The 25,418-nt window shown below is 36.1% G+C and overlaps 1 protein-coding gene across 1 annotated transcript in view; it reads right to left on the bottom strand.

The window, feature by feature from the left end:
* The window catches only part of LOC137405090 (fibrocystin-L-like), a 139,582-nt gene that overhangs the window by 92,393 nt on the left and 21,771 nt on the right, over positions 1-25,418 (bottom strand). Inside the window, exons 16-31 of the mRNA XM_068091316.1 lie at positions 22,067-22,230; positions 20,728-20,964; positions 20,032-20,156; positions 19,316-19,473; positions 17,579-17,809; positions 14,977-15,705; positions 11,492-11,667; positions 10,620-10,827; positions 9,235-9,486; positions 7,210-7,340; positions 3,486-3,624; positions 2,895-3,081; positions 2,292-2,389; positions 1,542-1,738; positions 1,221-1,431; positions 607-741 (exon numbers count right to left, since the gene is read on the bottom strand). Coding sequence (XP_067947417.1) covers positions 607-741; positions 1,221-1,431; positions 1,542-1,738; positions 2,292-2,389; positions 2,895-3,081; positions 3,486-3,624; positions 7,210-7,340; positions 9,235-9,486; positions 10,620-10,827; positions 11,492-11,667; positions 14,977-15,705; positions 17,579-17,809; positions 19,316-19,473; positions 20,032-20,156; positions 20,728-20,964; positions 22,067-22,230 — 3,378 coding nt within the window. The remainder of the gene's footprint in view (positions 1-606; positions 742-1,220; positions 1,432-1,541; positions 1,739-2,291; positions 2,390-2,894; positions 3,082-3,485; positions 3,625-7,209; positions 7,341-9,234; positions 9,487-10,619; positions 10,828-11,491; positions 11,668-14,976; positions 15,706-17,578; positions 17,810-19,315; positions 19,474-20,031; positions 20,157-20,727; positions 20,965-22,066; positions 22,231-25,418) is intronic.

Below are 25,418 nucleotides of genomic sequence, written 5' to 3'. Positions count from 1 at the left end.
TATGTTGCTGAGTAATTGATAAGGTAATCCAGTTCTATCAATTACAAACGCAACAGTATATAGATGGTCGACTAAAATAGTTATAACACAGTATGTCTCTAGCAGAAAAACATCAAGTTTCTAAAAACATCACAAGGATTGACCAGATTATTAGAATGTTATACTATAAGCTTGGGACTATTACCGATGCAAGCAATGTAATCGTAGCTGAGTTATATATTTTATAGGAATACACTTTTATATTTTCATTTTTTTTATCCTAATACATATTTCTTAGTTTTAATTTACTCATGTTGTGTTTAAAATACTTGATAATGCAGTGTTATCATGACATCTATATTAAGCTAGCCTTGTCAGGCTCACAGTAACTAATGACAGAAATATTTTTACTGCATGACAGCAGCAACTAGCTCACCTTCAGCTTTCAAAATAACATACAATGTAAATCAAGCAAACTTTGATGATTTAATGGAAAAGCGCGGGGTGGAAAAAAGGTTTTGATTCGCAAAGTTATGATTAAAAAAGCGGTGTTCAGTTTTAGTATGATGTCATTTACTATAATTTGAATTTAAGTAATTAATGGTGAAGCTATACAATCAAACTTACGTTTAACTCTGGTGTTTCGCTTCTTTCGAGCAACAATGTTCATTTCTGCTAAATGACCACCCAACATCACATGCACATCACCAGACCAGGGATCTTTGGGCAGCACTTCCACCTTGCCTCTCATTATGTGGGTGCCTGCAAATCATACTTTTTTTAGAGATCTAAATCAGAGTAAAAATGGCTAGAATACTTGATAGACAAGATCTAGATTCTAGCTAAAGTTATGTTTGTGTTTACAATGCTGATTTTGGTGCAACAATATTTTTAGTCCAATTTATTGCCAACAATTACTGTTACATGAAAATTATGACAGAAGGGTTACTAATAAAAGATGACAAGCAATTATAAAAAGGAAGCAGTTTACAGATTGGTTTTAGCCTGATACTCTTATGAGCAATTCAACTGGTGCTTTTTGAAGTGAATCTCCAGATTTGGACTGATGCAGCACAAAACTAGATGTAATTAAAAGCCTTTTAAACTACCACCAATGATTGTTGTGTCTCGACTCGTCAACCTGCTGATGACATGTTGGTGTCCTAGCCGCTGACCAATGATGAACTACTATACAAAAAGCATGAAGTTTAATGGCAACAAATTAAATTAAGTATCAGTACCTGTAGGGTCAACTGGAGCTGACCAATAGTAGAAAATGCCTTTCTGGGTGAACTCATAGCTGTAAGTACCGGCTGCACTTGATTCTTGAAAATAACCAAAGCCAAACCTGGTTGGATCTAATGAACTGATATCATCTGTCTGCTGAACTGTGTACTTAACATTTGACACTCCAGTAGGTGAGGTCCAGCTCCAGTCCACAATATCTCCTACCTACATATATAGTCAAGCAATGCAAATCATATTTAGCCTAAGAAACAAAACTATCAACTTGCTACAAGCAAAAACAATTGGATGAATCAGTAAGGCATTCAGGCTCCTACCTGAATATCTAGTGAAGAAGGATTCCAAGCGTAGTATTGGCCGTATTGGGTATGTGTTCCAAGATTATCAACTGAATGGTGTTGGACAGATGGCTCAGTCACACATTCTATCATCATGTTAGTAACGGTTTCAACTTCACAAGCTACAGCTCCTATCTTAACATCGATAGCTGTACAATTCTCTCCAAACCCAAAGCCTGCATGTGTGGTAAAAGACAAAAGAATTGTAGGCATTTCCAAGTTTCAAAGAAAAGTAGTTGATAGCAGCAGTGATTGTCATAAACCTATATAACGATGCCATAAGAGAGACTGGGTATCCATCATCCTGTAGGTCTATTGTTGTATTAGTTGCGCTTTCCTGACTGTTTTGTCAAAGAACACCAGTTGAGCATGTGAAGTGTTACATTTTGAAGGATTTATTTTGGCTCTATCTCACAAACAGTGTACACAAGCAATACCAGAATTATTAGCAAACTTAATACATCTCCTATTTTTGTAGCATAACTTAATTTTTTGATTTTGCCAAATGCAAAAAAATAATAAACAAAATATAAAATTTATATAATTGCCTACTGGAAGCTGTAAAATGTAATGTGCTAACTATGATTTGTGATTGTTAGTTGTCACAAATAAATTATTATGTTTCAGCTGTGAAACTGAATATTTCAAAAGAGAGTCGTCCACACTTGTACACGCATAAATATGTTTTCCTATGAATTGCTCCAAACAAAGTAAAGGAACCAAACAAACCTGTGATTGTGTGCTTGCTTCCTCCATATTTAGATGTCAGTCTTGGAGAAATGTCTGTAATTTCTAACCGGTAGACAATCTTTGGTATCGAGTTTGTACTGACAAATAAACGCATTTGTTAGACCAATTGACTATTTAACAGATATAAAATAACCCAGTACATATTCTAATCAGTTTTGTAGTCCACCTAATCTCAAGGGCACTGATTTACTGTATGCAAAGTAAGCAAAATCTGCAACCAAAATCTCTCATATTCGCCTTCTAAAAACTTCCAAAAGGGCCTTGAAAAATCGTAACATGAAAGTCAGTTTGGATTAGTAGAAGAAGATAACTCTAAAGGAAGCGTGATAAATACACTAAAAATTTGACTTGAAGCAATGTTTTTGCATTTAACCTGTTTTGCTAGACAAGTTGGTGATAAAGGCATTTTATGGTTCAATTTCCAAAAGGAAGCCAGGTCTTCAATATCTTCTCCCGATTTCAGGCCTTCTTCATCAGGATATTCGACCAATTAAAATCCAAGCGTAGAATCTATGCTAGCACATAATCTTAGTCAATTTTTATAGCCTGTTTTATTGACATGAAAACAGCTATTTGGTTTACCTTAGGTCAGCGTATCCTGAATCGGTGCTGACGAGAAGGGTATAACTTCCCAGGTCAAGAGAAGGCAAAACAACAACAATTTCAGTGTCCCTCCACTCAGTGACATCAGCAGCATTTCCATAGCCAATGGATACATCTGAAATGCTACTGCCAAATCCAGTTCCCGAAATTATCAGTTCAGTTCCACCTGTCAGCAGCATCCACATGTAAGATTATCTTGACATAGTGTGCAGTAGGACACAAGCATAGTAAGAGTTACACCATATAACAGGATTAATATGATTAAAAGTTTATCCAAATATTTAAAAATGCTTAAATTTACTTTTAAAATACCAAGTTTAATGTAAATCTGCCCACACAGAAGCTGTTTAACAGTGTGAATGTCCGCGTCAGTCAAACAATACAGGAAGGATTGTCTAATTCAAAACTTATCATTCGAATGCATAACAGGCCCACATCTCCAATGCCAATTTTCAGGCTAAAGTAATGTTCTTTTCATCCTATTTAAACATCGATCAGTGAGAAACTGTGTAGCAATAATTTAGTTCATTTAATAGTAGTTTATAAGTAATGAATTTGCTCTGTGCTCACCTAAAACTGAGGAAACTGAAGTGCTGACAGAATTTACAACGCTGCTGTTAGTTGTATCCAGAAACGTGAAAGCATCAGGCACAGTCAGGTTGGTTCCATCATTAAAGACTAGAAAAAAGTCCACAGGACCACTGGTAGCCTGTAAACATAAGGAACAAATTTGGTTGTAATGTATATAATTATGAAACCATTCAAATAGAAATGAAAATAAAACTGATTAAATCGAAAACATAACAGACTCAGCCTTTTTCTTTTACATGCAAGGAGGCTGACTCTGCATAACTGGACAACTCATAAAAATATCTTTGCTTGATAAACTAATAAAAATAAATTGGCGATCAGTGGTAGGTCACAGACATTTCTTACTGATGAGTAATAGTTCATAGAGATTTCTCACTGATCAGTGATAAGTCATAGCGATTTCTTGCTGATATTTGGTAGGTAGCAGACATTTCTTGCTGATCAGTGATAGGTCAAAGTTATTTACTGATCAGTGATAGGTTACAGACATGTCTTACAGTGATTGGTCATGTCTGTTTCTTACTGATCAGTGATACGTCACAGTGGTTTATTTGTGATCAATGGTAGTTTGAAGGAAGCAAGCTGGACAACCCAGCCAAACGGGCCAGATGGGTAAGCCAGCCAGATAGGCCAGCTAGATCAGCCAGCTGGATAAGCCAGCCGGGTAAGCCAACCAGATAAGAGAGCAGAATAAACTAGCCGGATAAGCCATTCACAGCTAGCAAATTAACAGAGTGGAGCATTTCGAATAAAACGAGGAGGAAGCCTATCAGAAAATGACACCTACATGTACAAAAGGAGGACTATTTCACTATAGAGTCAGGCTAGCCAAGCTTGTGACACATGGTTCACTTGTGTTATTCGTGTACAATATATACAGTAGACGTTCCTATAACGTAAATAATCCGGTCCAGGAACGTTTGAGTTTTAGGGAGTTTTTGTTATAAGAACACTAAAATACCTTGAATTGCCTAATATATTCCAAGATCTATCCAAACTCACCCCTTTGGCCATGCAAAAAGAAAAAGCTTTACTGAACTCTTTTAATTTATGGGCTGTACCGTAACCGCAGTATTATTGGTTTGCATCCACAACCTTTCTCCTTTTTATGGTCAATCTTACTGGTTTTATAGACCACGATTGCGGTAAGTTTACAACAAGTTGATAGGGACTGCACATTTTTCGACGTTCATTTACAACGATTTACCTATTTTTCTAAAGAGCAAAGTCTATTCTGCAAAGTAAAACTAATAACAAATATTTTGTACGACTACAATAAGGCAAAACAACAGAATATTTTCACTGTAAAAAGCAGTTCTACCTTTTCATTGTCTATCACTATCTAGGGGCCAAGGTTAGGATAAAAAAGATTTTCGATGATACTCCAACTTGTGACATTGAGACTGTTAGACCGACGCTGTAACACCTGCACCCACTGATTGCCTTTGTATTTCTGAACAATTGCGCAGCTATCCTATTCGACTTTTTGTCGACACATTTAACAATCTATTACAACAAACTACAATGTCGCGAAAGTTATATATAATAGAGATAACGCTAAACCCATACCATTTTTTCTTCCGCAAGTGCGGCGAAGTAAACTAACAATCAAATCAATTTTGAAAACTTGCCCGATTTGCCGTTGTACGTTATATGGAAATTTTTGCGTAGTAGAAAGCAAAAGGTTCCCATAAATATTTTACGTTATCTATAATTTACGTTATAAAAGTGTTTACTGTAAAAATATATATATGTATATAATATATGTATACAGTAACTAAAAGGGCAAAAGCATATAAAAAGAGAACTTTACACTAAAAACTTAAAAAATAATTAGTGGAGTTTGAAATAATAGGAAAACTATTAAAAGGGAAGTATTAAAAAAAGTACTTAAATTTAAAATACTGAAAATTTACTTTCTTCCTAATATTTTATTATATATATATATATACATGTATTTAGTAACTAAAAGCAGGTAAAAAAGCATATTATAGAAACAGAACTCTACACCAATAACCTAAAAGATAATTAGTGAAGTATAGAATAATATAAATAATATTAGGAGTACAGTAAAACTTCAGTAAAAACGTTACAAATACGTTTTGTGCGATGCATAAAAGAGATTTGTAGCATATTGTCAGGCAAGATTTGCGAGTGCATCGCCATGCCCCTTTCTAGTGTTGGCATTGTCAGGCAAAAATGTTGTATAGAGGGGTAAAAAACCTATAGCAATTATCTAATGCAAACAACCCTTGGTGAAAAAATAAAAATTTAGATTAATGTACGTACTGTAATTATTAAAAATTAGTTACAAAATAGTATATCAACCATTCTAGCTATATTTAACTTACAGGTAACCTAGTAACTCTAGCTTCGTTGCAATGTAATCATGTTCTTACGTCTTCTTTTAACCTCGTTTAGTGTCAGATGCATGGCTAACAAATCTGTTATACATGTAGTTATATGGTTATATACATATACTAAATAAAAAGGAAACATTGTGTTTTGCATCGTAGGAGAAAAAAACTCTCTTACATTAACTCCGTAACTCAGGGATGCACTGTAGTTTTCTGCTTACGTTTACCAAGTGAGTTGTGAGAGTTCTTAAACAAAATACACTAAGGTTAGACGATTGGAATTATCCCTTTATTGCTGTAATTGGTTATGCAAAATAATTTATATTTCGATGTTCTTCATTCAAGTCTAGCATTAAAGTCATTAGGATAACAATAAGGTAAGTTAGTACGTGATCTATACGCTAAAATATTTATAATAGAGCTGAAGATCTTTGAGACCTGAGGCCCTGAAACTTTTGGTTCCACACTGTATTTGTATTGATGGTATTAGTGACATGGCAAGAGCTGACGCACCCTAAAACAGCTTAGCAAACTCGTTCACGGGTTTACTGGCGTTAATTATACAGCAGACCGTAAGAGCAAAGGCTTTTTCATAATAAAACTTATGTTTACCCAAAATGATGCATCACAACTCAGAATAAAACCAGTTTAGATGAAGTACTTTTTACATGTACTGAAAACCATACAGGCTACAGCATATGTATATTGGCAGCGTTATAATTAACATCGACCCGCATGAATTTCAAGGACAAAAGATAGGGCTCAGGTATTTTTACTTCGGCAGTGGCTATAAAAAATGATGCTAGTATTAACATTTTCAATCTTTGTATATGTGTTATTATTTGCATAAAAGAGCAACATAAGAAAAACCTTTCTAATTAACTAAAAGAAAATATCTATCTATAAATAGCAGCGTTTGTTTGTCATTCATGTTATCGTGATAAAGTTTTAGGAATGAAAAATCTGTTTAGCACAAGATTTAAACTGAGAGCATCCAGGTGTGCAGACAGACAAGCTAACTTTTTAGACTAAGCGGGTACATTGCTTTACAAAAGAGTAATTGTAATCTTAATCATTACATTGGTTAAAATACTCTTGCTTAAAACACTTGAAAAAATACTGTTGGATTTTACTAGAAAGCTTTCAAATCACGAGCGCATAGAGATCATTGAGCATAGTGTAACGATTATTAGGCTGGCTCCAGACATGGCACTTCTTATAGTAAAGATTTAGACTAGTTAGACTAAAGTTAGTAGCTTGAAGTACCCTAATTCATTAGGTAATCGTTTTATTACCCGTACAACACAGAACATTCATCTAGTAATACAATATACAAGAATACTCACAGAAGGCTGGACCTGACACACAACTATGTCACTGTTACTCTGATCGATCAATACATGACAGGTCCCTCCAGCATGTTCTATCGTAACCTCCTCCGCAAGACCCGAGCCAGTAAGGGTAACCAGATAGCCACCTATAGACAGGCTTGTCTATGTTGATTATTATCATCATCAAACAAAAACGTCTCATATACAGATTTATAGGAATATAGGCACTGATTAGTACTATTGTGTATTTTGTGACAAAAACACAAAAACAAGTTTTAAATCAACCTCTTTGCTTTTGTGTATTTAGTTCAAAGAATAGTAAAAAGAATATTTCTAGATATGCCCCGATTCTAATTTCACCAGCCGATTCAGATACCGATTCGATATACCGATTCTTATTGAAAAATAATCCGATTCAGATTCTTTTGTGTTGCATAGATTATTGGTAATTGTATTATGCAAATATAAATATAATGCAAAAAATATAAATATTCATGTATTTATTTGTTTGTATTTATGAAAAAAGATATACATGTATATATATTCACATACTGACATACCGTGCAACTAATAACAAAACAGTCCATGTTTCTTGAAATATGTCATTAATAATGGTAATTACTGTTGGTGGTACAGCTTGCTCTGTGATAATGAAATCTCTCTTCTACTGCTGAATGAACTGCTGCGCCTGTACAAGTCTAGAGCAAATAAATGCGTCTTTTAATTACCGTTAGTGATTCAATTATCTCAGTGAGATGCCTTTATCTTCTATCACTATCGATGTAGCCAGTCGTACTGAAGAAGAACTCGCTTGCCATAGACTATGGAGGACAGGCTAAACACCGATAAGCTACTGAGGTTATTTTATGCGATACAAACTATACATCATATCGTCATGATCAAGAGAGAGAGAGACCATCAGTACCATTTACCTATCTACATCAGTACCATTTGCTATCTGTAATATCTCACTCAAGCTTGCCAAGTTGGAATAGCAAAAGGGGATTTGGGAGCCAGTATAATTCAATTCATTTGGGATGCCAGTAGTGTCTGTTTGAAAAACAATCCTGTTAGGACAAGAGAAAAAACGTGGAGTATGTTGCAAAGACAGGAGAAGAAAACTGAGTATGTCTGGACTACCTCCTCGCTAACAATCAACTTTACACTGAAAACCACAGGTGTCCTTTGGCGGGATATTGCCGAAGCCGAGACCGGGCCATAGTCTACACACACAAAAAAACGACAAAGGTCCACGTAGTTCTGAGCAAAAACAAAAGTATCCATCCAAATATCTCACCAGTCCGATGAGCGGCACACACAAAAACTAAACCAATTCGACAGCGCCACCCATCATGTCAAAATATTCCAAGTTTCAAGTCATGTATTGCACAACTCGCCTTATGGTTTGTCAAAACTTGTCCCAAAGTCCCTATTAATTTGAGACTGTCCAATATCCGTTTTAGAAATGGTCGCCGCTAGTCTAGCCTAACGGTCCTGATTCAACATCTTAGTAACTATCGGGGCATTGCTGAGCGCTCTTGATCTTTTTGAATCTTTCATGCAAGAACCAATCAAAATCGGGTTAACACTAATGTAAACAAAACTTAAGAGGGATGCGAAAAGATCGGGAGCACTCAGCAATGCCCTGATAGTTACTAAGATGTTGAATCAGGACGCTAGGCTAGCAGCGACCATTTCTAAAACGGATATTGGACAGTCTCAAATTAATAGGGACTTTGAGACAAGTTTTGACAAACCATAAGGTGAGTTGTGCAAGACATGACTTGAAACTTTGAATATTTTGACATGACGGGTGGTACTGTCGATTGGTTTAGTTTTTGTGTGTGCTGCTCATCGGATTGGTGAGATATTTGGATGGATACTTTTGTTTTTGCTCAGAACTTCGTGGACCTTTGTTGTTTTTTTTGTGTGTAGATTACGGCCCGGTCTTGGCTTCGGCAATATCCCCGCTAAAGGACACCTGTGCTGAAAACACATGAACAAACAACTCCATGTGTTGTTCTTGATTTTTCTACTTACCAGACAAGTGACCAGAGGTGGGACTGACAAGAGATACTTCTGAGGCAAACTCATAGGTTAAACTGCAGTCAGCTCTTCCTTTGCCCACAATTAACACTTTTATTTCATGAATGCCTCTCCTCATTGATGTCAGGTCACATGTTAGATCATTTCCTACTAGGTTTATATTAATGCAGCTATCTTTACCAACCAATATTTCTGCGCTGGCAGCCAACCCTGTCCCTGTTAGAGTCAGTGTTACATCAGCACCACCTGCATATAAAATAGAAGCTGGCAGGCTAAGAAGTTTTTTGAAAGTAGCTAGATTAGAAGAGAATTCATCAGCGAGTTTTGTCCGCTTATTTTCAACATTACCAAAACAACAGCCATCTGATAAGAATGCCAAAAATATCCTTAGAGAAGAGCTTCCTTCATCTGCTGTGATACCACCATTTGATAAGTGTGCATACAGACATCTTCTAGTTAATCATCAGTCCCATTAATCAGTTACCCTTCACTGAGGGTGCTTTTTGTACGGGCAAAAAGTTATAGAGCCTAGTTTTGACTTACCTGAATGAAAAAATCTAAAAAGATATTGATGTACGATGATGTACATGCATATGATATGAATGTAATACTATAGAGAGTGACTGCCAAAATTATAGATGGTAATTAATTCCAGTAAATCCTTAAGCTATCATCACTTGTACCTTGGAGATTTTCAATTTACCACCTAAAATATGTGGCAGTATTTGTCTTAACATGTGAAGTAGTTTCTAACACATGGCACTAAAAATTTCTGAAAGCACTACAATGTTCTAATTCAAACTGATAAAAATGGTAAAAATTAAAAGTAGAAAGCAAAAATGGCAAGCAAATATGTAAATTAGGTTCATTTGAACTATTTCCATCGTTAGTTACAGTAAGTTGCATTGCATATTTGTATCCCTCCCTACACCAACAAACCTGTGCATTGCTGAGTCTACAGTTCACTTTGTGTGTCTTTACTATAGTGCAACAATACATAGTTTTTATGTAATTAGTTTAGTTTTTTATGTAAGATTCATGCTTTTACATATAGTTGTTTAAATAGTTTCACATAACATCATTTTTCATGCTATACATCATTACTCCAAATGTTTATCGCTGTGTTTTTGGGTTAGACAGCTCAAACACAGTACTATGCACCCTTATAAGAATGTTTGTTTCAACACACAATGTTTGTAACATGCGCGCAAATATTGGAATGGGTTTACTTGTTGGGTGTGATCATAACAGACTCCGGAAAAGCTAGGGTTAATGTTATTTAGTTGGCATTTATATCATTCGAGGTATTTGAAGTACTTAGATGTAGGTGTTACTCATTTGATGCAAGTATCATGACGATGATAAGATGTGTTACTCACCAGATGAAGGTGTCACAGAGGTGATAGAAGGGGTATCACTTTCACTCCATTCAAATTCACAACTGCCAGCGCAAAGGCTAGGAATGCCATTAACATTCACAGTGACTTGGGGTATGTCATGGGATTGGAACAGCATGTCACCAATAATAGGATCAAATTCTGCATAGCCATCTTGTTCAGTGCTCTGTATTATGTTAGCGTTCACTCCCTGATAATGAAAATTCTACTGCTAACATTTGTCAAACTTCAGAGTGGGAAATCAGACAATTCCTTATCTATTCATAGGTGCTTTTATTACATTACAAGATATACCACTACCTATCATGCAAATTTGGGACAGAGGCAACATCAATAGTAAAGGGGATTCTAACTTCGTAACTGCAAAAGATAACGTAGAGAATACATCAATGTCAATGAAAAGTAAATGCAAACAGGAAGTAAAATGAAGATACAAGTTTTTGTTCATCATGGTTAAATTCAACAGATCCATGAAAATAAGTTTTTTCACATTGGGTGCATTAGCTTAGAATGGTACTGATAAAGTTATCTATGGTAATAAAGTTTTTTACTTTTTTACTGTGAAACATATAATACTTAGATAACATTGGTAATCTACACGCCCTTTAAAAGCTATATATTTCTGTATTAAATTAATCTTATATGTGATATTTATATTACAAAGATATTTGGCTGGGCTGTTGCCAGTACAAAGTGCCATAAAAGTCGAAAACCATTGAAGGTTTTTAATTGTGCACTGCTTCTCTTTTATCACCTACACGTTTAGAATAGATTTTACAGGCTCACAAACTTTATAAAAGGCCATAAAAATTAAAACAGATTGAACAAAATATCAAAAAGCTTAGCTTCTCTACCTGAATGTTAGAAGTGTCAAGAATCAGAGATGGCCTATCACCCCCAACCTGCAACCACTCGACTGTCCACTCATAAGAGTGACACAGGCCTGATCTGGTTACACTAAGGCCTCCAGTTCCGGGAAAGGTCTCTAGTAAAGCTTGTAGGTTATCAGGTGTAACATCTGCAGGTATACCTATTAAAATAAAGCGTTGTTTGTTTCAACAAACATCAGTATGTAAAACTGACTTTAAAATTGAAACTGTAAGAGGAGCTATTATTTCTCATTAGTCGGTAGCATGGACTTAAATTACGCTGAGTTGTCCGCGGCCATTGTTCAAAGTTGAGATTCAAACTCACAACAATTGGCTTAATAAATCGATGCTCCAACACCCTATAAACCATTAACGTCGATTAACCCCTTTTAGTATAGTTGCCACACCATTATTGTGTCAACAGGTAGCAGAAAATGCAATCTATGGTAGCATACCGGCTTTCAAGGTGCTAAGTTGTGAGTAATTGGCCAATGAAATGTAAGTAGAAATACAACAATAAAGTTTATCTTACACTATGAGCAATCTATCGAATCAGGCAATTACATATTTAGACACACATAGAGCATTTCTAGTATGAGGGTACCCGTAGCATCGATAGAAGTTAGGCTATTAGTTTGTTGCCAGTATCGCTCAGCTAAGCGCTTTCGCAAACGCTGGTAGTAGCAGTGAATATTTAATATCTCTACTTAAAATAATTTTTCCAACTAGGTATCATGGACTGCTTAACTCATTGCAGTCGAGCATCACATTTAGCAAGCTAATAAGCTTTACTAATGAAAAAAAGCCGATCTCAAACATTTGTGTGAGCTGTAGGGCATTATTTACAAAGTGCCTGAGAGGATCATTTCAAACCAATTCCAGTCATCATAACAACTCACATTTTTGACTCATATAAATTTGACATTGAATGCTGAATGAAATTTGCCAGTGAGCTAAAATATCCCAGAGCCTCTTAAGCTGCAAAGATTCTCAATACCACCCAAACAAATTAAGGTAAAAAATAGCAAACTCGTTTCGTCTATCCTTCAATAAAAAATTAAATGCTTAGTCAATGTAGAAGTGAAAGCATTGCTTCATTAAGAATTCTGCTTTCTCTTAACCAACTGAGTCATCCGCTAAAACAATACAGCTGGTTGTTTGAGTTTTGTTTTTTGGTGTGTAGTGTGGTCAACTGTCATATTTGAATATAATCACTAAATTTCAGTTGATTGAAGCAGCTCAGTTGAGAAACGATTCAGCCATGATAACGCTAGTGCCAGTGGTCTGTATAGCAAAAGAAATCCACTACTACCGCTCCTGTGGAAATAACTTTCTGCCACAGTTGAAAATTAGTTAGTTGAACTCGAGATATTGTATGAGCTGTATAGAACAAAATTGAATTTTGTAAGAACCATTTTCAGTATGATAAGTGCAGTCTAATGTCTGGTCCTTGATTGAAGAAAAATATATTATGTTATATTATGTTTATTCAGATGCGATAGATAAGTTTTATAAGTAAACCATTAAATTTTTGATGGATTGTATATACTTGCAAGTGTGAATGTATTTACACAATGTTTGTAGGCATTTCAAGGAAAAGTCAAGTGAGTCTCATGAACCATATATTTTAAGCAGGAACACGAGGAATTTTCTCAACCATAACCTTTTTCATGAAGACAATTTGCTTAGAAAATCAGTTTTTCAATCTATTCTATATAGTAAACAGAGTCCCAAAAATGTTATGCAACAATAATAGGTTACTGTCTAGGGCCTAAAATAAGGTTAATAGTCTTAGCAATTATTTTTGGTTAGGTTACAAGACACAAGGACACCAAATGGATATGAATAGTACCCTTTGCAAAATATTAGAGTTGTCCCGATTTCAATATCGAAATCGGTATCGGCGCCGATATGGGGGTTAAGTATCTGAATCAGTATCGGATGATCTTTTCTTAAAAAATCGGAAACTTCAGATACTTTTTACAGATCAACTATTTAGCAGAAAACCGTATTTTAGCCTGCTACACTAACAAAAAAATCATCAGCTGCAAGTTCCTTACTTTTACCAAATGAATTCCAGGCCTGTCACACAATCTATTTCATGTCTATAACCTAATAAACATCCACACAGCTGAGGAATCTTTTGGTTTTAGTTAGGATGTAATCACAAAGTGCGGTATTTTTCAATTACAGCGATATGATTTATTGCAGCCAATCACGAACAACAGAAAAATGATGAGAAACAAGAGTGCTGTGTAATGCTTGTATTTACTAGCATTACGAAAGTAATTTGAGCAGTCGATGTAAAGTAGTCCTCGCTAATGATGCCACACCCGACCGTCAAGATTATACGGGAGCTACCCTAAGTCTGACTAAGCTGGACCAAAGACTAGCCCTGACGAATTTGGACTGAACCCAGGCCCGTAGAATCAGACCGAATACTGGCCTCGTAGGATTAGACCGAAGACTGGCCTTGTAGGATCAGACCGAATACTGGCCTCTTAGGATCAGACCGAATACTGGCCTCGTAGGACCAGACCGAATACTGGCCTCGTAGGATCAGACCAAACGCTGGCCTCGTAGGATCAGACCGAATACGGGCCTCGTAGGATCAGACCGAATACTGGCCTCGTAACCTGGCCGCCGGTAAACTCCAACACTGTAACTCACTGAACAAAACTCTTGGAAGTTAGAGTTACCCGGCTTCAGGCATGAAATTATCCAACTATCATTAAATGTCTAGTTCCTATTAGTTGGCAGAACACTTGTCTGGCTGAGGTGGTGCACTAGCGTGGATGCAGCTGTGGTTCACTGTCTAATACCACGTGCCTACGCTCAGAGTTACAGACTTGCCAAATCTGTCTGTCGTCCCTCGAAGCCTTGTGTGGCTGCAGCTATGAAATGCAGTCTTAAGCCACGGCTTACGAGGAGAAGACAAAACAAATAAAGCTAGTGCTCCCTACTAGATAGTCTGCTATGAATCAATTAACAACACTTTGAGAAAGCGTCAAAGTTTATTCACAAATATCAGCACAAAGCACAACACGAGCAGACTGCTCTAACAACACGATTGCATGTTCTTATATACACACAAAATGGCAAAACTAAGATAATTGGTTAAGATAATATAGGTCAATTTCACTGACTGTAATTGGTTACACACATGGATAAGACAGCAAAACGATAAGATTCAATAAGCATCCAGTCAAATCTTACCACAAAAGTCAGCGCAAAACAAACAAAACAAGTGTCTATTACCACCGCTTTACAAGTCCTCTCCCCGATGCGCCCGCTTATTACCCATAAATACCGTAAGCTAGTTCTAACACACATCAGTTGCAATCATGGTGCTCTACTGCATAGAATGTTCCTTCAAAGCGAGTAGTCTTCGTGATCTGAAGAAACACGAGCGCTTACATCATCGACGTGTGAGCTGCCCAACATGCAGTGCCGAGTTTACATCGTCAGACCAACTGAAGAATCACAAGCTACAGGAGCACTCGAGAACTGTAGCCTGTCAGACTGAGCAACCTTGCAGCCGGGGCCGATCTCCTCTGCGACGTCGCCCTCCTTACCAGAGACCTGAAACTCGGCACCCTCGAAGACAGTCTCTTCCACGCTCCGCAAGACGCCCTCGAACGCACTCGCCTCCTTACAGGCAACCCCAATGGCGACCTGCAAAGCGTTCGAAGCCTGAGTCAAAGCCAGCAGTACCCTCTGTGGCTGTTCAGCAACTAGCTCCTCTTGAGATCTTCGACTCGGACTATAGCCTATAGTTCGGAGTTGATTTTCTCCCAAAGAGCCCTTTTCAGGGCCACCACCTTGTACAAGAGTAGTGTTCATCTGGCTACGAGCGTTTACTTCACCACCCCCGACAAGAACTGAATTCTGTCCCAGAATAGCTACTTCTTTGTCAACCGGAAACATCTCCTGAGCCTTACACAGGTCCAAGTGGAACTCATCTAGGTATCTGGGTCGATGAGGCTTCCTCTTTCCTCGGGGTGACTTCCACACCTGCTGTCTCTGAATGACACTTGCGACCTGGCGGCTTATGTCATGGCTTTCTTGGGTGTCTTCATTTGTATCTGATTGAGCTGGAGTTTCCTCCATTTGCGATTGTTCCCCTCCCTGCCATAGCCGGATACATCCTTCGTGTTGAACGGATAGCTTGCCATTTCGGCTCATCTCGTATGGCACACCTTGTTCAACATTACAGGAGCCAAAAGTTTGTTTCAGATACAAAATATTGTCAAATAGCGGATTGTCAGGAAGATTCATTGTTTTAAACAATTGGCCAAGTGAAGTAAGATAAAATATACACGGTTATTATAAGCATACAAGCTCTATCTTACACAGACAACTATAACCATTAGTCAATGGGAAGTTGCAAATGTAGTGAGTCGGCATGCCTGCATCTACATAGACTCATCAGAATATCATACATCTAGCTTAATTTGTGTGTACCCTTAAACTCCCATTCACTATCTAACATATGTTGATGTGCTCTTGTGTCTTTTAATCACAGAGATTTACTTATTGACAAATTGCTTTTCTTGTTGTGGTTCTCTCTTACTACACTCTCAGCATATAGTTCGTGAATGTTTGAATGGTGCAGCTTATTTATACAACAATCACACTACGGGGTGTATTGTATCGTAGTCTGCTCAAAACTTCTCGAACACTTCAATTGATGATGCATTTCAGACAACATTCTGAGACTTTTGATTCGGAGGAGTTTTCCCAAAGCAGGTTTTAGGGTTAACAGCTGTGTGCTGTGAGATCTGACCAGCAGATTGAAGGAACGTGGCGGGTGTTGAGACAACAAGAAGGTTTAGCTGGTATCTGTGGTTGCAGAAAAGCAGATCATATGAGTACAGCAACAACACTTAACCAACAGAAGATGCTATAGCTTGATGTATATTTTATTCCCTAGATGTAAGACAAGGATTTACATAGAACAACAACCTACACCATCGATCTGGCTGATTCGAGTACATCCTTACAAACAACACTCTAACAATAAAATGCATCGTTTTAGCAGATGAGTGGTTAGGCGAAGAGATTGCAGAATTTTCAGTGAATCAGAGATTTACTTCTTGATTGATTACCAAGTTGACTACTTATTGAAGGATGAAGTAAATGAGTTTGCTAATTTCTCACCTTAGCTTCTTCAGCGGATTTCAGATTCCTTGCAGCTTGAGCTCATCCAGCAATAAGTTCCATATTTACGTGAGACAAGCAGTGCAGTTAGGATGACTTTACTTGCTTTCCAATAAACATCTCAGGTTTTTTTGTAGATAGTGCTAAATAGCTCACCAAAACTTTCGATTATCAGCTTCATTCACTAGTGAAGCTTATAGCGCTTATTAAGATGTGACATTCGTTTGTAATAAATTATGCAACCCATGATACCTAGCTGTGGGAATCAATTTCAGAGATATTAAATTTTCACTGCTACTACTGACATTAATGACAGTTGCTAACCAAATGATACCAGAAACAGACTAAGCACCTAATCGCTATCGATGCAACCAAACATTTGATATAATAAACATATGATAGAATAAAAATATCTAGATTTTGGTCTAAAGAGCAAATTGGTTGAGTTGCATAATTATACATGGCGTAAGAAATTTTGTTGTATTTCTACTACGCCTACTTGCCACTCAACAATTATATCACTGGTAGATGCGCGTAAAGAGGCAAGAGATGCTCTGGTCTACCTGTTAAACACAAGACCCGTTGAACCTTATTTTCCTGCCTGCATTGTAAAAAAATAACACAAAAATGAATAGTGGGAACTTGACTACTTCCGGTGTTTCAAATAATTGTGCAGATAGTCATGCTCAGTGCTTAACCAGCACACCTGACGATCTCTCACAGTACACTAGACTGCCAGGGTAATAGTAGCTTGACAGTTCTACAGAGTTGAGTTTAACTTAGGTATCTAAACATCGGTGATTATTACATAATTAACCTTGAATCAGCAGAAATAAGCTTGTTATTAATTTGTTCCAAAGGACCATGACTATTCTTCAAGGATAAAAAACAAAAGGAACTAGAGCAACACACCTCGAATCCAATGGTTGTTATAGTTGATATTGAAAGATCCAGTGATTGGAGGAGAGGCAGGCGCAACTCTGCTAATGTTGTTTGGTCCATTAACAGCAGTCATGAGGGAAAATGGAGAACTACAGTTTACAGGGAACAATTTGACCTGATATTCTCCTGTTGCTGGAGACGTGACAATGACATCATTCATCAGGTACTCTCGCGGTGGCATCAATCTCAAATCATGGATATCTGAAATACATGATTATATCAATTGCTTATTAGACATGGCTAAAAAAATGAAAGCAGCTTTCAAATAAAAAGGTGAGTCATTAACTGACACTAAAGTACAGTAGGTCGTATTTTTGAAGGTATAGAAATATCCGCGTACATGCCTACCTACGCCACTGCATTGATGTCTGCCTGTATTAGTGCATATATACCTACCTATGTTTCTACAAATATGTCTGCCTATGCCATTGCATATATATGCCTACCTATGACACGGAAAATATATCTGTTCATGTTACCGTACATATACCTATGCTACTGTATATATACCTACTTATGCTACTACATATAAGCCTATGTCACTGTAGATATACATTTTTAATTCACTAAATATATAGCTACCTATGTCGCGGAATATATACCTGCCTATGCCACAGTATATATGCCTGCCTCTGACACTGTATATATGCCTGCCTATGTCACTGTATATATGCCTGCTTATGTCACTACAGATATACCTATGTCACAGCATATATTTTTACCTATGCCACTGCATTGGTACCTGCCCGTGGTGCTACATATATCCCTACCTATGGCAATGCAAATAGAATACAACAATAATAAGACATGTAAAAGTTAAGTTAGTTAGAGCCTTTCTATGGTGCAAGTTAAAGTGAACAACCTGGCAAATCTCTATTACCATCTTTAAACCTACAGATTTCTGACCGTGCATTTCTGTTCACATGTCTCTATGATAAAGTAATGATATAATCTCTTTATACCAATTATAGTTTTGGTAGTTTGTTTTAACAACAATTTAATCTTTTGATCTTGTGTTGTTCACCTAGTCATAATGAATGCGTTTTAATGCTATGTGTAATCAACAACTAAAAGCCTATTGTGCCTTGTTTAGGCAGTGGTTTATGTTTTGAAGTATATCTGGAAAATTGTACAACTTTGACTGCACTCTGCTAGTAAATATAAATTTTATATTAAAATTTCTCATGAATCTGGTAGTTCTAGATGACTAATTAAACTTTCAATCAACCCAAAAGTCTCAATTTTTTGACTGGAAACTGGTGAGACTTCTAAATAAATATCAGATAAAATTTATTTTGATTTCAGACTAAAAGGAATTACAACAAAAACTGTACTGTCCAATGCAAACCCCTCTTTTTAATAAATTGAATTGACACAAATTAGTTTTCATTTGTCAATTACAAAGGCTTATGACTGAAAAGCGCAGTAGTTATTTAAAATAACCAATAACAATTAAAAAAGTATTACGGACAACCCTTTTCATTTTAATTTTGACCAGAAAAATGTTGAATGATGGTGGTATCATTCAGTTTGTATTAATATTAACTTTCCATCCCAGTCTTGTTTTCCTTTATGGGTATTTGACTCTCAAAGCTAAACAAGCAACTATTCTTCTGTTTTTATATGACTCACAAAAAAGCTTAGGAATAGGGCAAGCTAGGTTGAGTTAAAAGTTTGTACAATGATGTCTACTAAGGTCCACCATACCTGGTTCATCTATAGTTTTGCTGCCAAAGTATATGTTATCAATCAGAGTTTTCCGGGAGTGATCAAGTTCGACTCGCACCCTGTAAACTTGGAAATAGTTTCCTGTTGGATATGCAGTTGTCAGGATGGTGTATACGTCCACACACTGGTAGTGCCATCTGCAAATGTGTTTCAAGTAAAGTGTAATGTCTCGAACACAAAATAACAGCACCATAAGTGAGAGCTGGCCTCAATTTAATTGCCATGGTATAATTAATGCTCTACATGTACTAAGCCAGAAAACATTGGAGAACATGCAACATACTCAGCAAATATTCTAAGAAAAAATGTGGTAAACAGCATTACAACATGGCTCTTCTATTATGGAGGTTAGTCAAAATAAAAGGGCAACATTTTTTAATTACAAAAATAATAAAACGTATTTGTTTAAGATATATTAGCAACATTTTTACTTAGTAACTATCTAAATTTACTAAACGTGCATGTTCCAAGCATCCACTGAGTAATTTATAGATTACCATTTGTTTATGAAAGTGTCACAAATAGTTGATGAGCACTCAGTAGAGCTGGAATGTTAGTTTATGAGTGCACAGCAGTAAAAATCTAACTGTTCTAGCTAGAAATATAGTGTCACAGTATTTGCATTAGTTATACGATATACCTATAATCTCAGATTCGAACACACTACATTTGTAAAAGCAACTAACAGCCCTTACTTTCCATCAAAAGGTTCAAATGCCACGTAAAATGTTCGATATCTTGTCTGCTGTACTCCGTCTTGTACAAAAGCGAAGCTGAAACTCATGCGGTTTGTGAGGAAACCGTGGTATCCAAAGCACACCTTTAAAGACATAAACAGATCTAGTTGTGCACTTCTATTATTATGAGTTAAATTTACACAATAGTATTTGACATGGTGAAAAGGTTGGAATTCCATTCTAGTATTGGTTTTACAGGTTTTTAAGACTAAAATTTTGATGCAGATATTAAAGTAGGAGTTCAAACAATTCAATGTATTGTTTGTTCTTGCTTTATTATCATATGATTTTTGTATGGCTTAATATGCAAAAAGTTGCTCTTTGAAATGATTTGTAGGTTGGTCCTTTATGTCATGATCTTTTCCAATTGTTTAAATTATACATTTCATCAGGTATCTTGGGAGGGTATTGAGATAGGTTATCGCTACCTGGCTCAGGTATTTTGTCAGTGTTGCCTCCTTTAACAGAGGGGCAGGTCAGGACTGCACGCCTTTCCTGACATCACTGCCTACACCACTGACCAAGAGCGCTGACCACTACACTACACCTGCCCTACCCCTGTGTGCAAACTCTCTGCTAAATAGAGTTTGTAGAGCCCGCTAGAGCTAATATTAGGATCCAACAACATAGATACGTTTACATAAAATAACTCACGTAATGGTTTTGTGATATGAATATGGCGTCAACGATAGCTTTGTACATGATATAGGATGGGTTTTGCATAGACTTTTGTCCACAGAGAGGATACTGATTAATAGTGACATAGCCCCAATATGGATATAACCAGCCAACTCGCTGTGACTCAAAGTCTTCTTGGAAGGCAGCACCTCCTTGGGATACAACGCTGCCAGGACAACCAACACTAAATAATTCTTCTATTGCCTCTGTCATCTACAATAATCACATAATAATTTAAGCAAAACATGTTTGCTGTAAGAATTAATCCAATGCCAAAATACAATAAAAAGCAATGGAATAGTCTGTGAAAATCTTTTTGGTAGATAATGTATAAAAATTAAGGTTCCTGTTTGCCTACTGCTTGCAATAAAATATTATTTAGCAAATGATATTTATTAGTTCATTGGCAAACAATTTTGTGATTTTCCTTGATCAGAACTTGTAATCTAAGAAAGGTTAAAAGCTGGCATTCTTCCAGGTCATTTTTTCATCTTTCCAGATCACTGAAAATGAAAACCAGCTACACCTCTATGTGAAGTATTGATTGCAACCACTGGTACCAGCAGTATAAAATTTTATGATTAATCTTTAGAAAAATCAGGGATGCCCCTAAAACTGGTAACTTTAAACTATGTAGCAAGTGCCTAACTATATGCAAATTGTATCCACTATCACAAAATTTCCTTATTTTTCGACAGATCCATTTTTAAAACCACCAAATGAGACTGATCTGCATTGATTGTGTGGAAGAGAAACAAATTAAGGTCAGGCATTATTCATGATCATCGCCATACTTACTTTCTCTTGAGTAAAGCTAGAGCCAGTTGATTACAAGTTAGGCACTTTAAACTACTAGGTCATGAGAATCCATAATTTAATATTATTTAGAAAAACTAATAATAAAAACTATAAAATAAAATAATGAAATATTTAAAATACACACTATAATACATATAAAACTAAAAAGATTTAATAAACACTGTAGAATATAACTTACACAATGAAAATCTATATAATATAAACTATATAAATGTAATAAAAAATATGTAATAAACACTGAATAATAAAAGCTATATAATAAAAGATATTTAATTAAAAACTAAATGATAAAAACTTCATAATGAAAATGGTATGATAGCAAACTCTATTATAAAAACTATACAATAGTATTATATAATAAAACAGTTGTTACAGTAAAAATAATTTGAAGACTACTCCAAAATACCTTAAAATGTGTGATGGAACAAAAATTTTCAATGCAAAAACTTTTTGCACATATATGTAGAAGGTTAAGTGAATGCATAATTCAGCCTACCTTTGTGATGCTTGCTGTTGTAGAGATTGCCTTAGTGTATCTGCCATCCATTGAAAGTACAGCCTGCTCATAGCTCGGCACACCAACAGTCACTGTATTGACGGTGATATTGACAGCAAGTGGCTCTAGTGCTATATATGAGAGGTCAGACCAATTTCCTCTTTCTGCAATATCATTCAAAGTACCTGAATGCATGAATTTTCAAAAAAAATATACAGTTATCAAAAAGGTCACATACATGCATTTAACCAGCATCACAAAAAGTTGTTACCGACCTTTAAAAAGTAGACAGATGGGTCCACAATCTTTTTTATAAAGTTATGTAAATACAGAAAAAAAACGTACATTGATATGGACAAAGAGACTGAGGGCTTCAAATACATGTGATATAATGTAGTTGTTAATAGTTATTAAAAAAAGCTGCCCAAAGTATAAAACTATTAGTTATTTAAAGGTTGACTTGCAAAAAAATTCTCATTACAGTTATTTGGTATCAAAAGATTCACCCTTACTCTGTTGTGTTGTAGGTGCCAAATATGTGGAAATGTGATTACAAGCTATTAAAAGCTCAAAAACGAAAACCCGCCGTAGACTGGAATCTGTTTATTTCTCTGACGTAGTCATTACATTTGGTTATTGTCTTGTCACGGGATGTTTTCATGTGAATTGAAAGGCCAATAAAAGGCTCAATATAAAACTTATCGTAGCACTAGTTTATGACAAACACTTCAGATTTTACCTAAGACCCCATATCAAATATAGATGCTCGCTACTTTACAGTTTTGTTTCGGCTTGATCTAATCGTCGAGTCATAATCTGATCATGTGACCAAATACTTGGCAATTAATTTCTGGAGCACTTTTCGATTATCACAGGTGACTAACAGGCTTGTCATGTTTATCAGACAATGATATGTACTCCTTCGAGCAAAGGCTGAAATATTAAACGATTTTTTACGGTAAGTTATAGGATATCAGTGCTAAAAGTGACAGCATTACAATGACGATAAAACAGACGCGTAAGAACAATAGACATGGTTTTATTGAATGCGTGAAGTATATTTGTAAAAATATTTCGACGAATGAGGTTGCTTCATAAGTGTAAACAGAAGCCATTTCCTACAACTACGTCACATTTGAGTCGTTTTGGAAAGAGAATCCAAACTACGGCGGTTTCGTGTGGCTGCGATTAACTGTTCGTTTTTAGCTTTTAAGAGCTTGTAATCACATTTTCACATATTTTGCACCTACAACACAACAGAGTAAGACATGATGAATCTTTTGATACCAAATAACTGTAAAGTGAATTTTGTTGCAAGTCAACCTTTAAGAATATTCTTCAGTAGGTAGGTCCATGATACTATGATCTTCTCTTATTGCTTGGATTAGATATTTCAAGAGTGTCTTGGGAGACTACTGAGGTGGTTTACTGCTGCCTCCCTCAGGCTTTTTGTCAGGGTTGTCTCTTTAGAGTAGAAACAATTCAAGACCAGATACTCTGAGTGACATACCATCGTGGGCTCAAACGACTAACCTGCCGTTTGGATATCATGAGGGTAAACAACCAATAATATAAACCATGGCTTAGATGCGTCTTATAGATGTATCTTATATGTGGCTTCTAGCAATTTTTTTTCTTAAACTGTTAGAAAAAAACCAAATCATTAGCTTCATTGATGTGAATGATGAGATATCGATGAGGAAGAGGTTCACAACTCTTTATCTTAAGTTTGTGAATGCAAAAGGACCTTAAGCATAGGCAAGAACAAAAAAACCAAATAAAGAAAAGCAGCAATTATTCAACAAATGATCAACCGAGCAAATAATACTCTTGTGATCATACAAAAACTATCTATATAAGTGTTCCTTCACCTAAAATATATAACGAATTTGCACTATGAGCAACATAGCAACCCAGCTAATAGCACCTGTGATCAAGGAGCTGGTTGATTCAACTATGCCTGATCCAGGCTGTGCTTTTTCTAGCAGTTGTATTATTTGATGTTACAGTTTCTACTGAAAGTTACTAAATGTTTGACTTTTGTTTATTACCTTACCATCTCAGGATTATAAAGTTAAGTGAAGAAATTTTTCACATTTTTGCAAACCAAAGTGGCTTTTTACACATTTTATTGAATAAATCTCCACTTGAGCAGACTAAACACATTCTGTCTTTCTTGGATTACCCTTCATTTGTGTGAACAAGAGCCAAATCCTTAATATTTCTTGATTTTCATTGAGCAAAAGAATGGACCAAAGAACCTTTGTCCATTAGAGCAAATTCAAGTGTGGTACAGCTAATAGAATTTCATGCATTGTGTTTACTTAAAAACTATCGCCATTTCTCAGTTTCATGACTGGCTCACATGCTGATTGTACTTTTTTGCACAAAATCATTATTGATTTATTTCACTTATATGATTTTGGGTCGCCTTTCAATGAGACGTTCAGCAATGTTAGCAGCCATTATGTTTATTTGGAGGCTATGACAATGGCATTCCAGCTTCAAATTCTCTCAAGTGTTTCTTGTTTCTTGGTGTCCGGGTTACTCAAAAAAGGCCTTGTACTACTTTTCTAGCTATATTCTCTTTGCTCATTCGACATCAAGTGATTTCCAATACTATATTATAGTTGTCCAGAACTGCATGATGGGCATTGATAAAGGCATGCATGTTAACTGATAGGCGATTTCTGAAGGTGTTTGTTCAATTATCTAACTCCTTATGATCTAGTAGCCGAGTTTGTGTAAAACCTTCGATGGCTAAAATCATATGTTTTAAAACTAAATTCTGATCATAGCTTGAAGCTGGCAGAAGGGTGTGAATGACATATAATCTTTATACTTGTCATTTTATCTAGGAATTCTTTCTCTAGACGCAGTGTGGATGTCTTGCAGAAGCTACTGATTCATTGTCAGGCTGTGGATCAAGGTTATAGTCTGTCAAGGTATTCCGAGGAGATGCATGCAGCTTCTTCTTATTCTTCTTTGCTATAAGTCGTCTACCAGTTCATTTGCTTGAATGATATCGTCTGCACTACTTTGTCCTGCACTTTTTTATTCTTTTTTTTCTTAAATAATCTCTGAAGCTATGTGGCTATGTAGCTTGTGTTTAAATGTTGAAGCTTCATCTTTTACGATTGATAAATAAGGTACTTTAAAAATATGGTCAAATCTAAGAGTATTTTAAAACAAAAATTAATGTAATCTGAAGCAAACACTGTTTAATCGAACTAATATATATCTAGTTGTGTCCCTAACTCAGTAACTATAGAAGGTTCGATGTTTTTTAATTGGAAACCAAAACTTCATAAGATCAGCACTGCTCTACTCCATAAGAAAGAATCTTATCAGT

Source organism: Watersipora subatra, chromosome 9, assembly GCF_963576615.1.
Source record: "Watersipora subatra chromosome 9, tzWatSuba1.1, whole genome shotgun sequence".
Taxonomy (NCBI): Eukaryota; Metazoa; Bryozoa; class Gymnolaemata; order Cheilostomatida; family Watersiporidae; genus Watersipora; species Watersipora subatra.
This window is presented reverse-complemented; position numbering and strand designations above follow the sequence as displayed.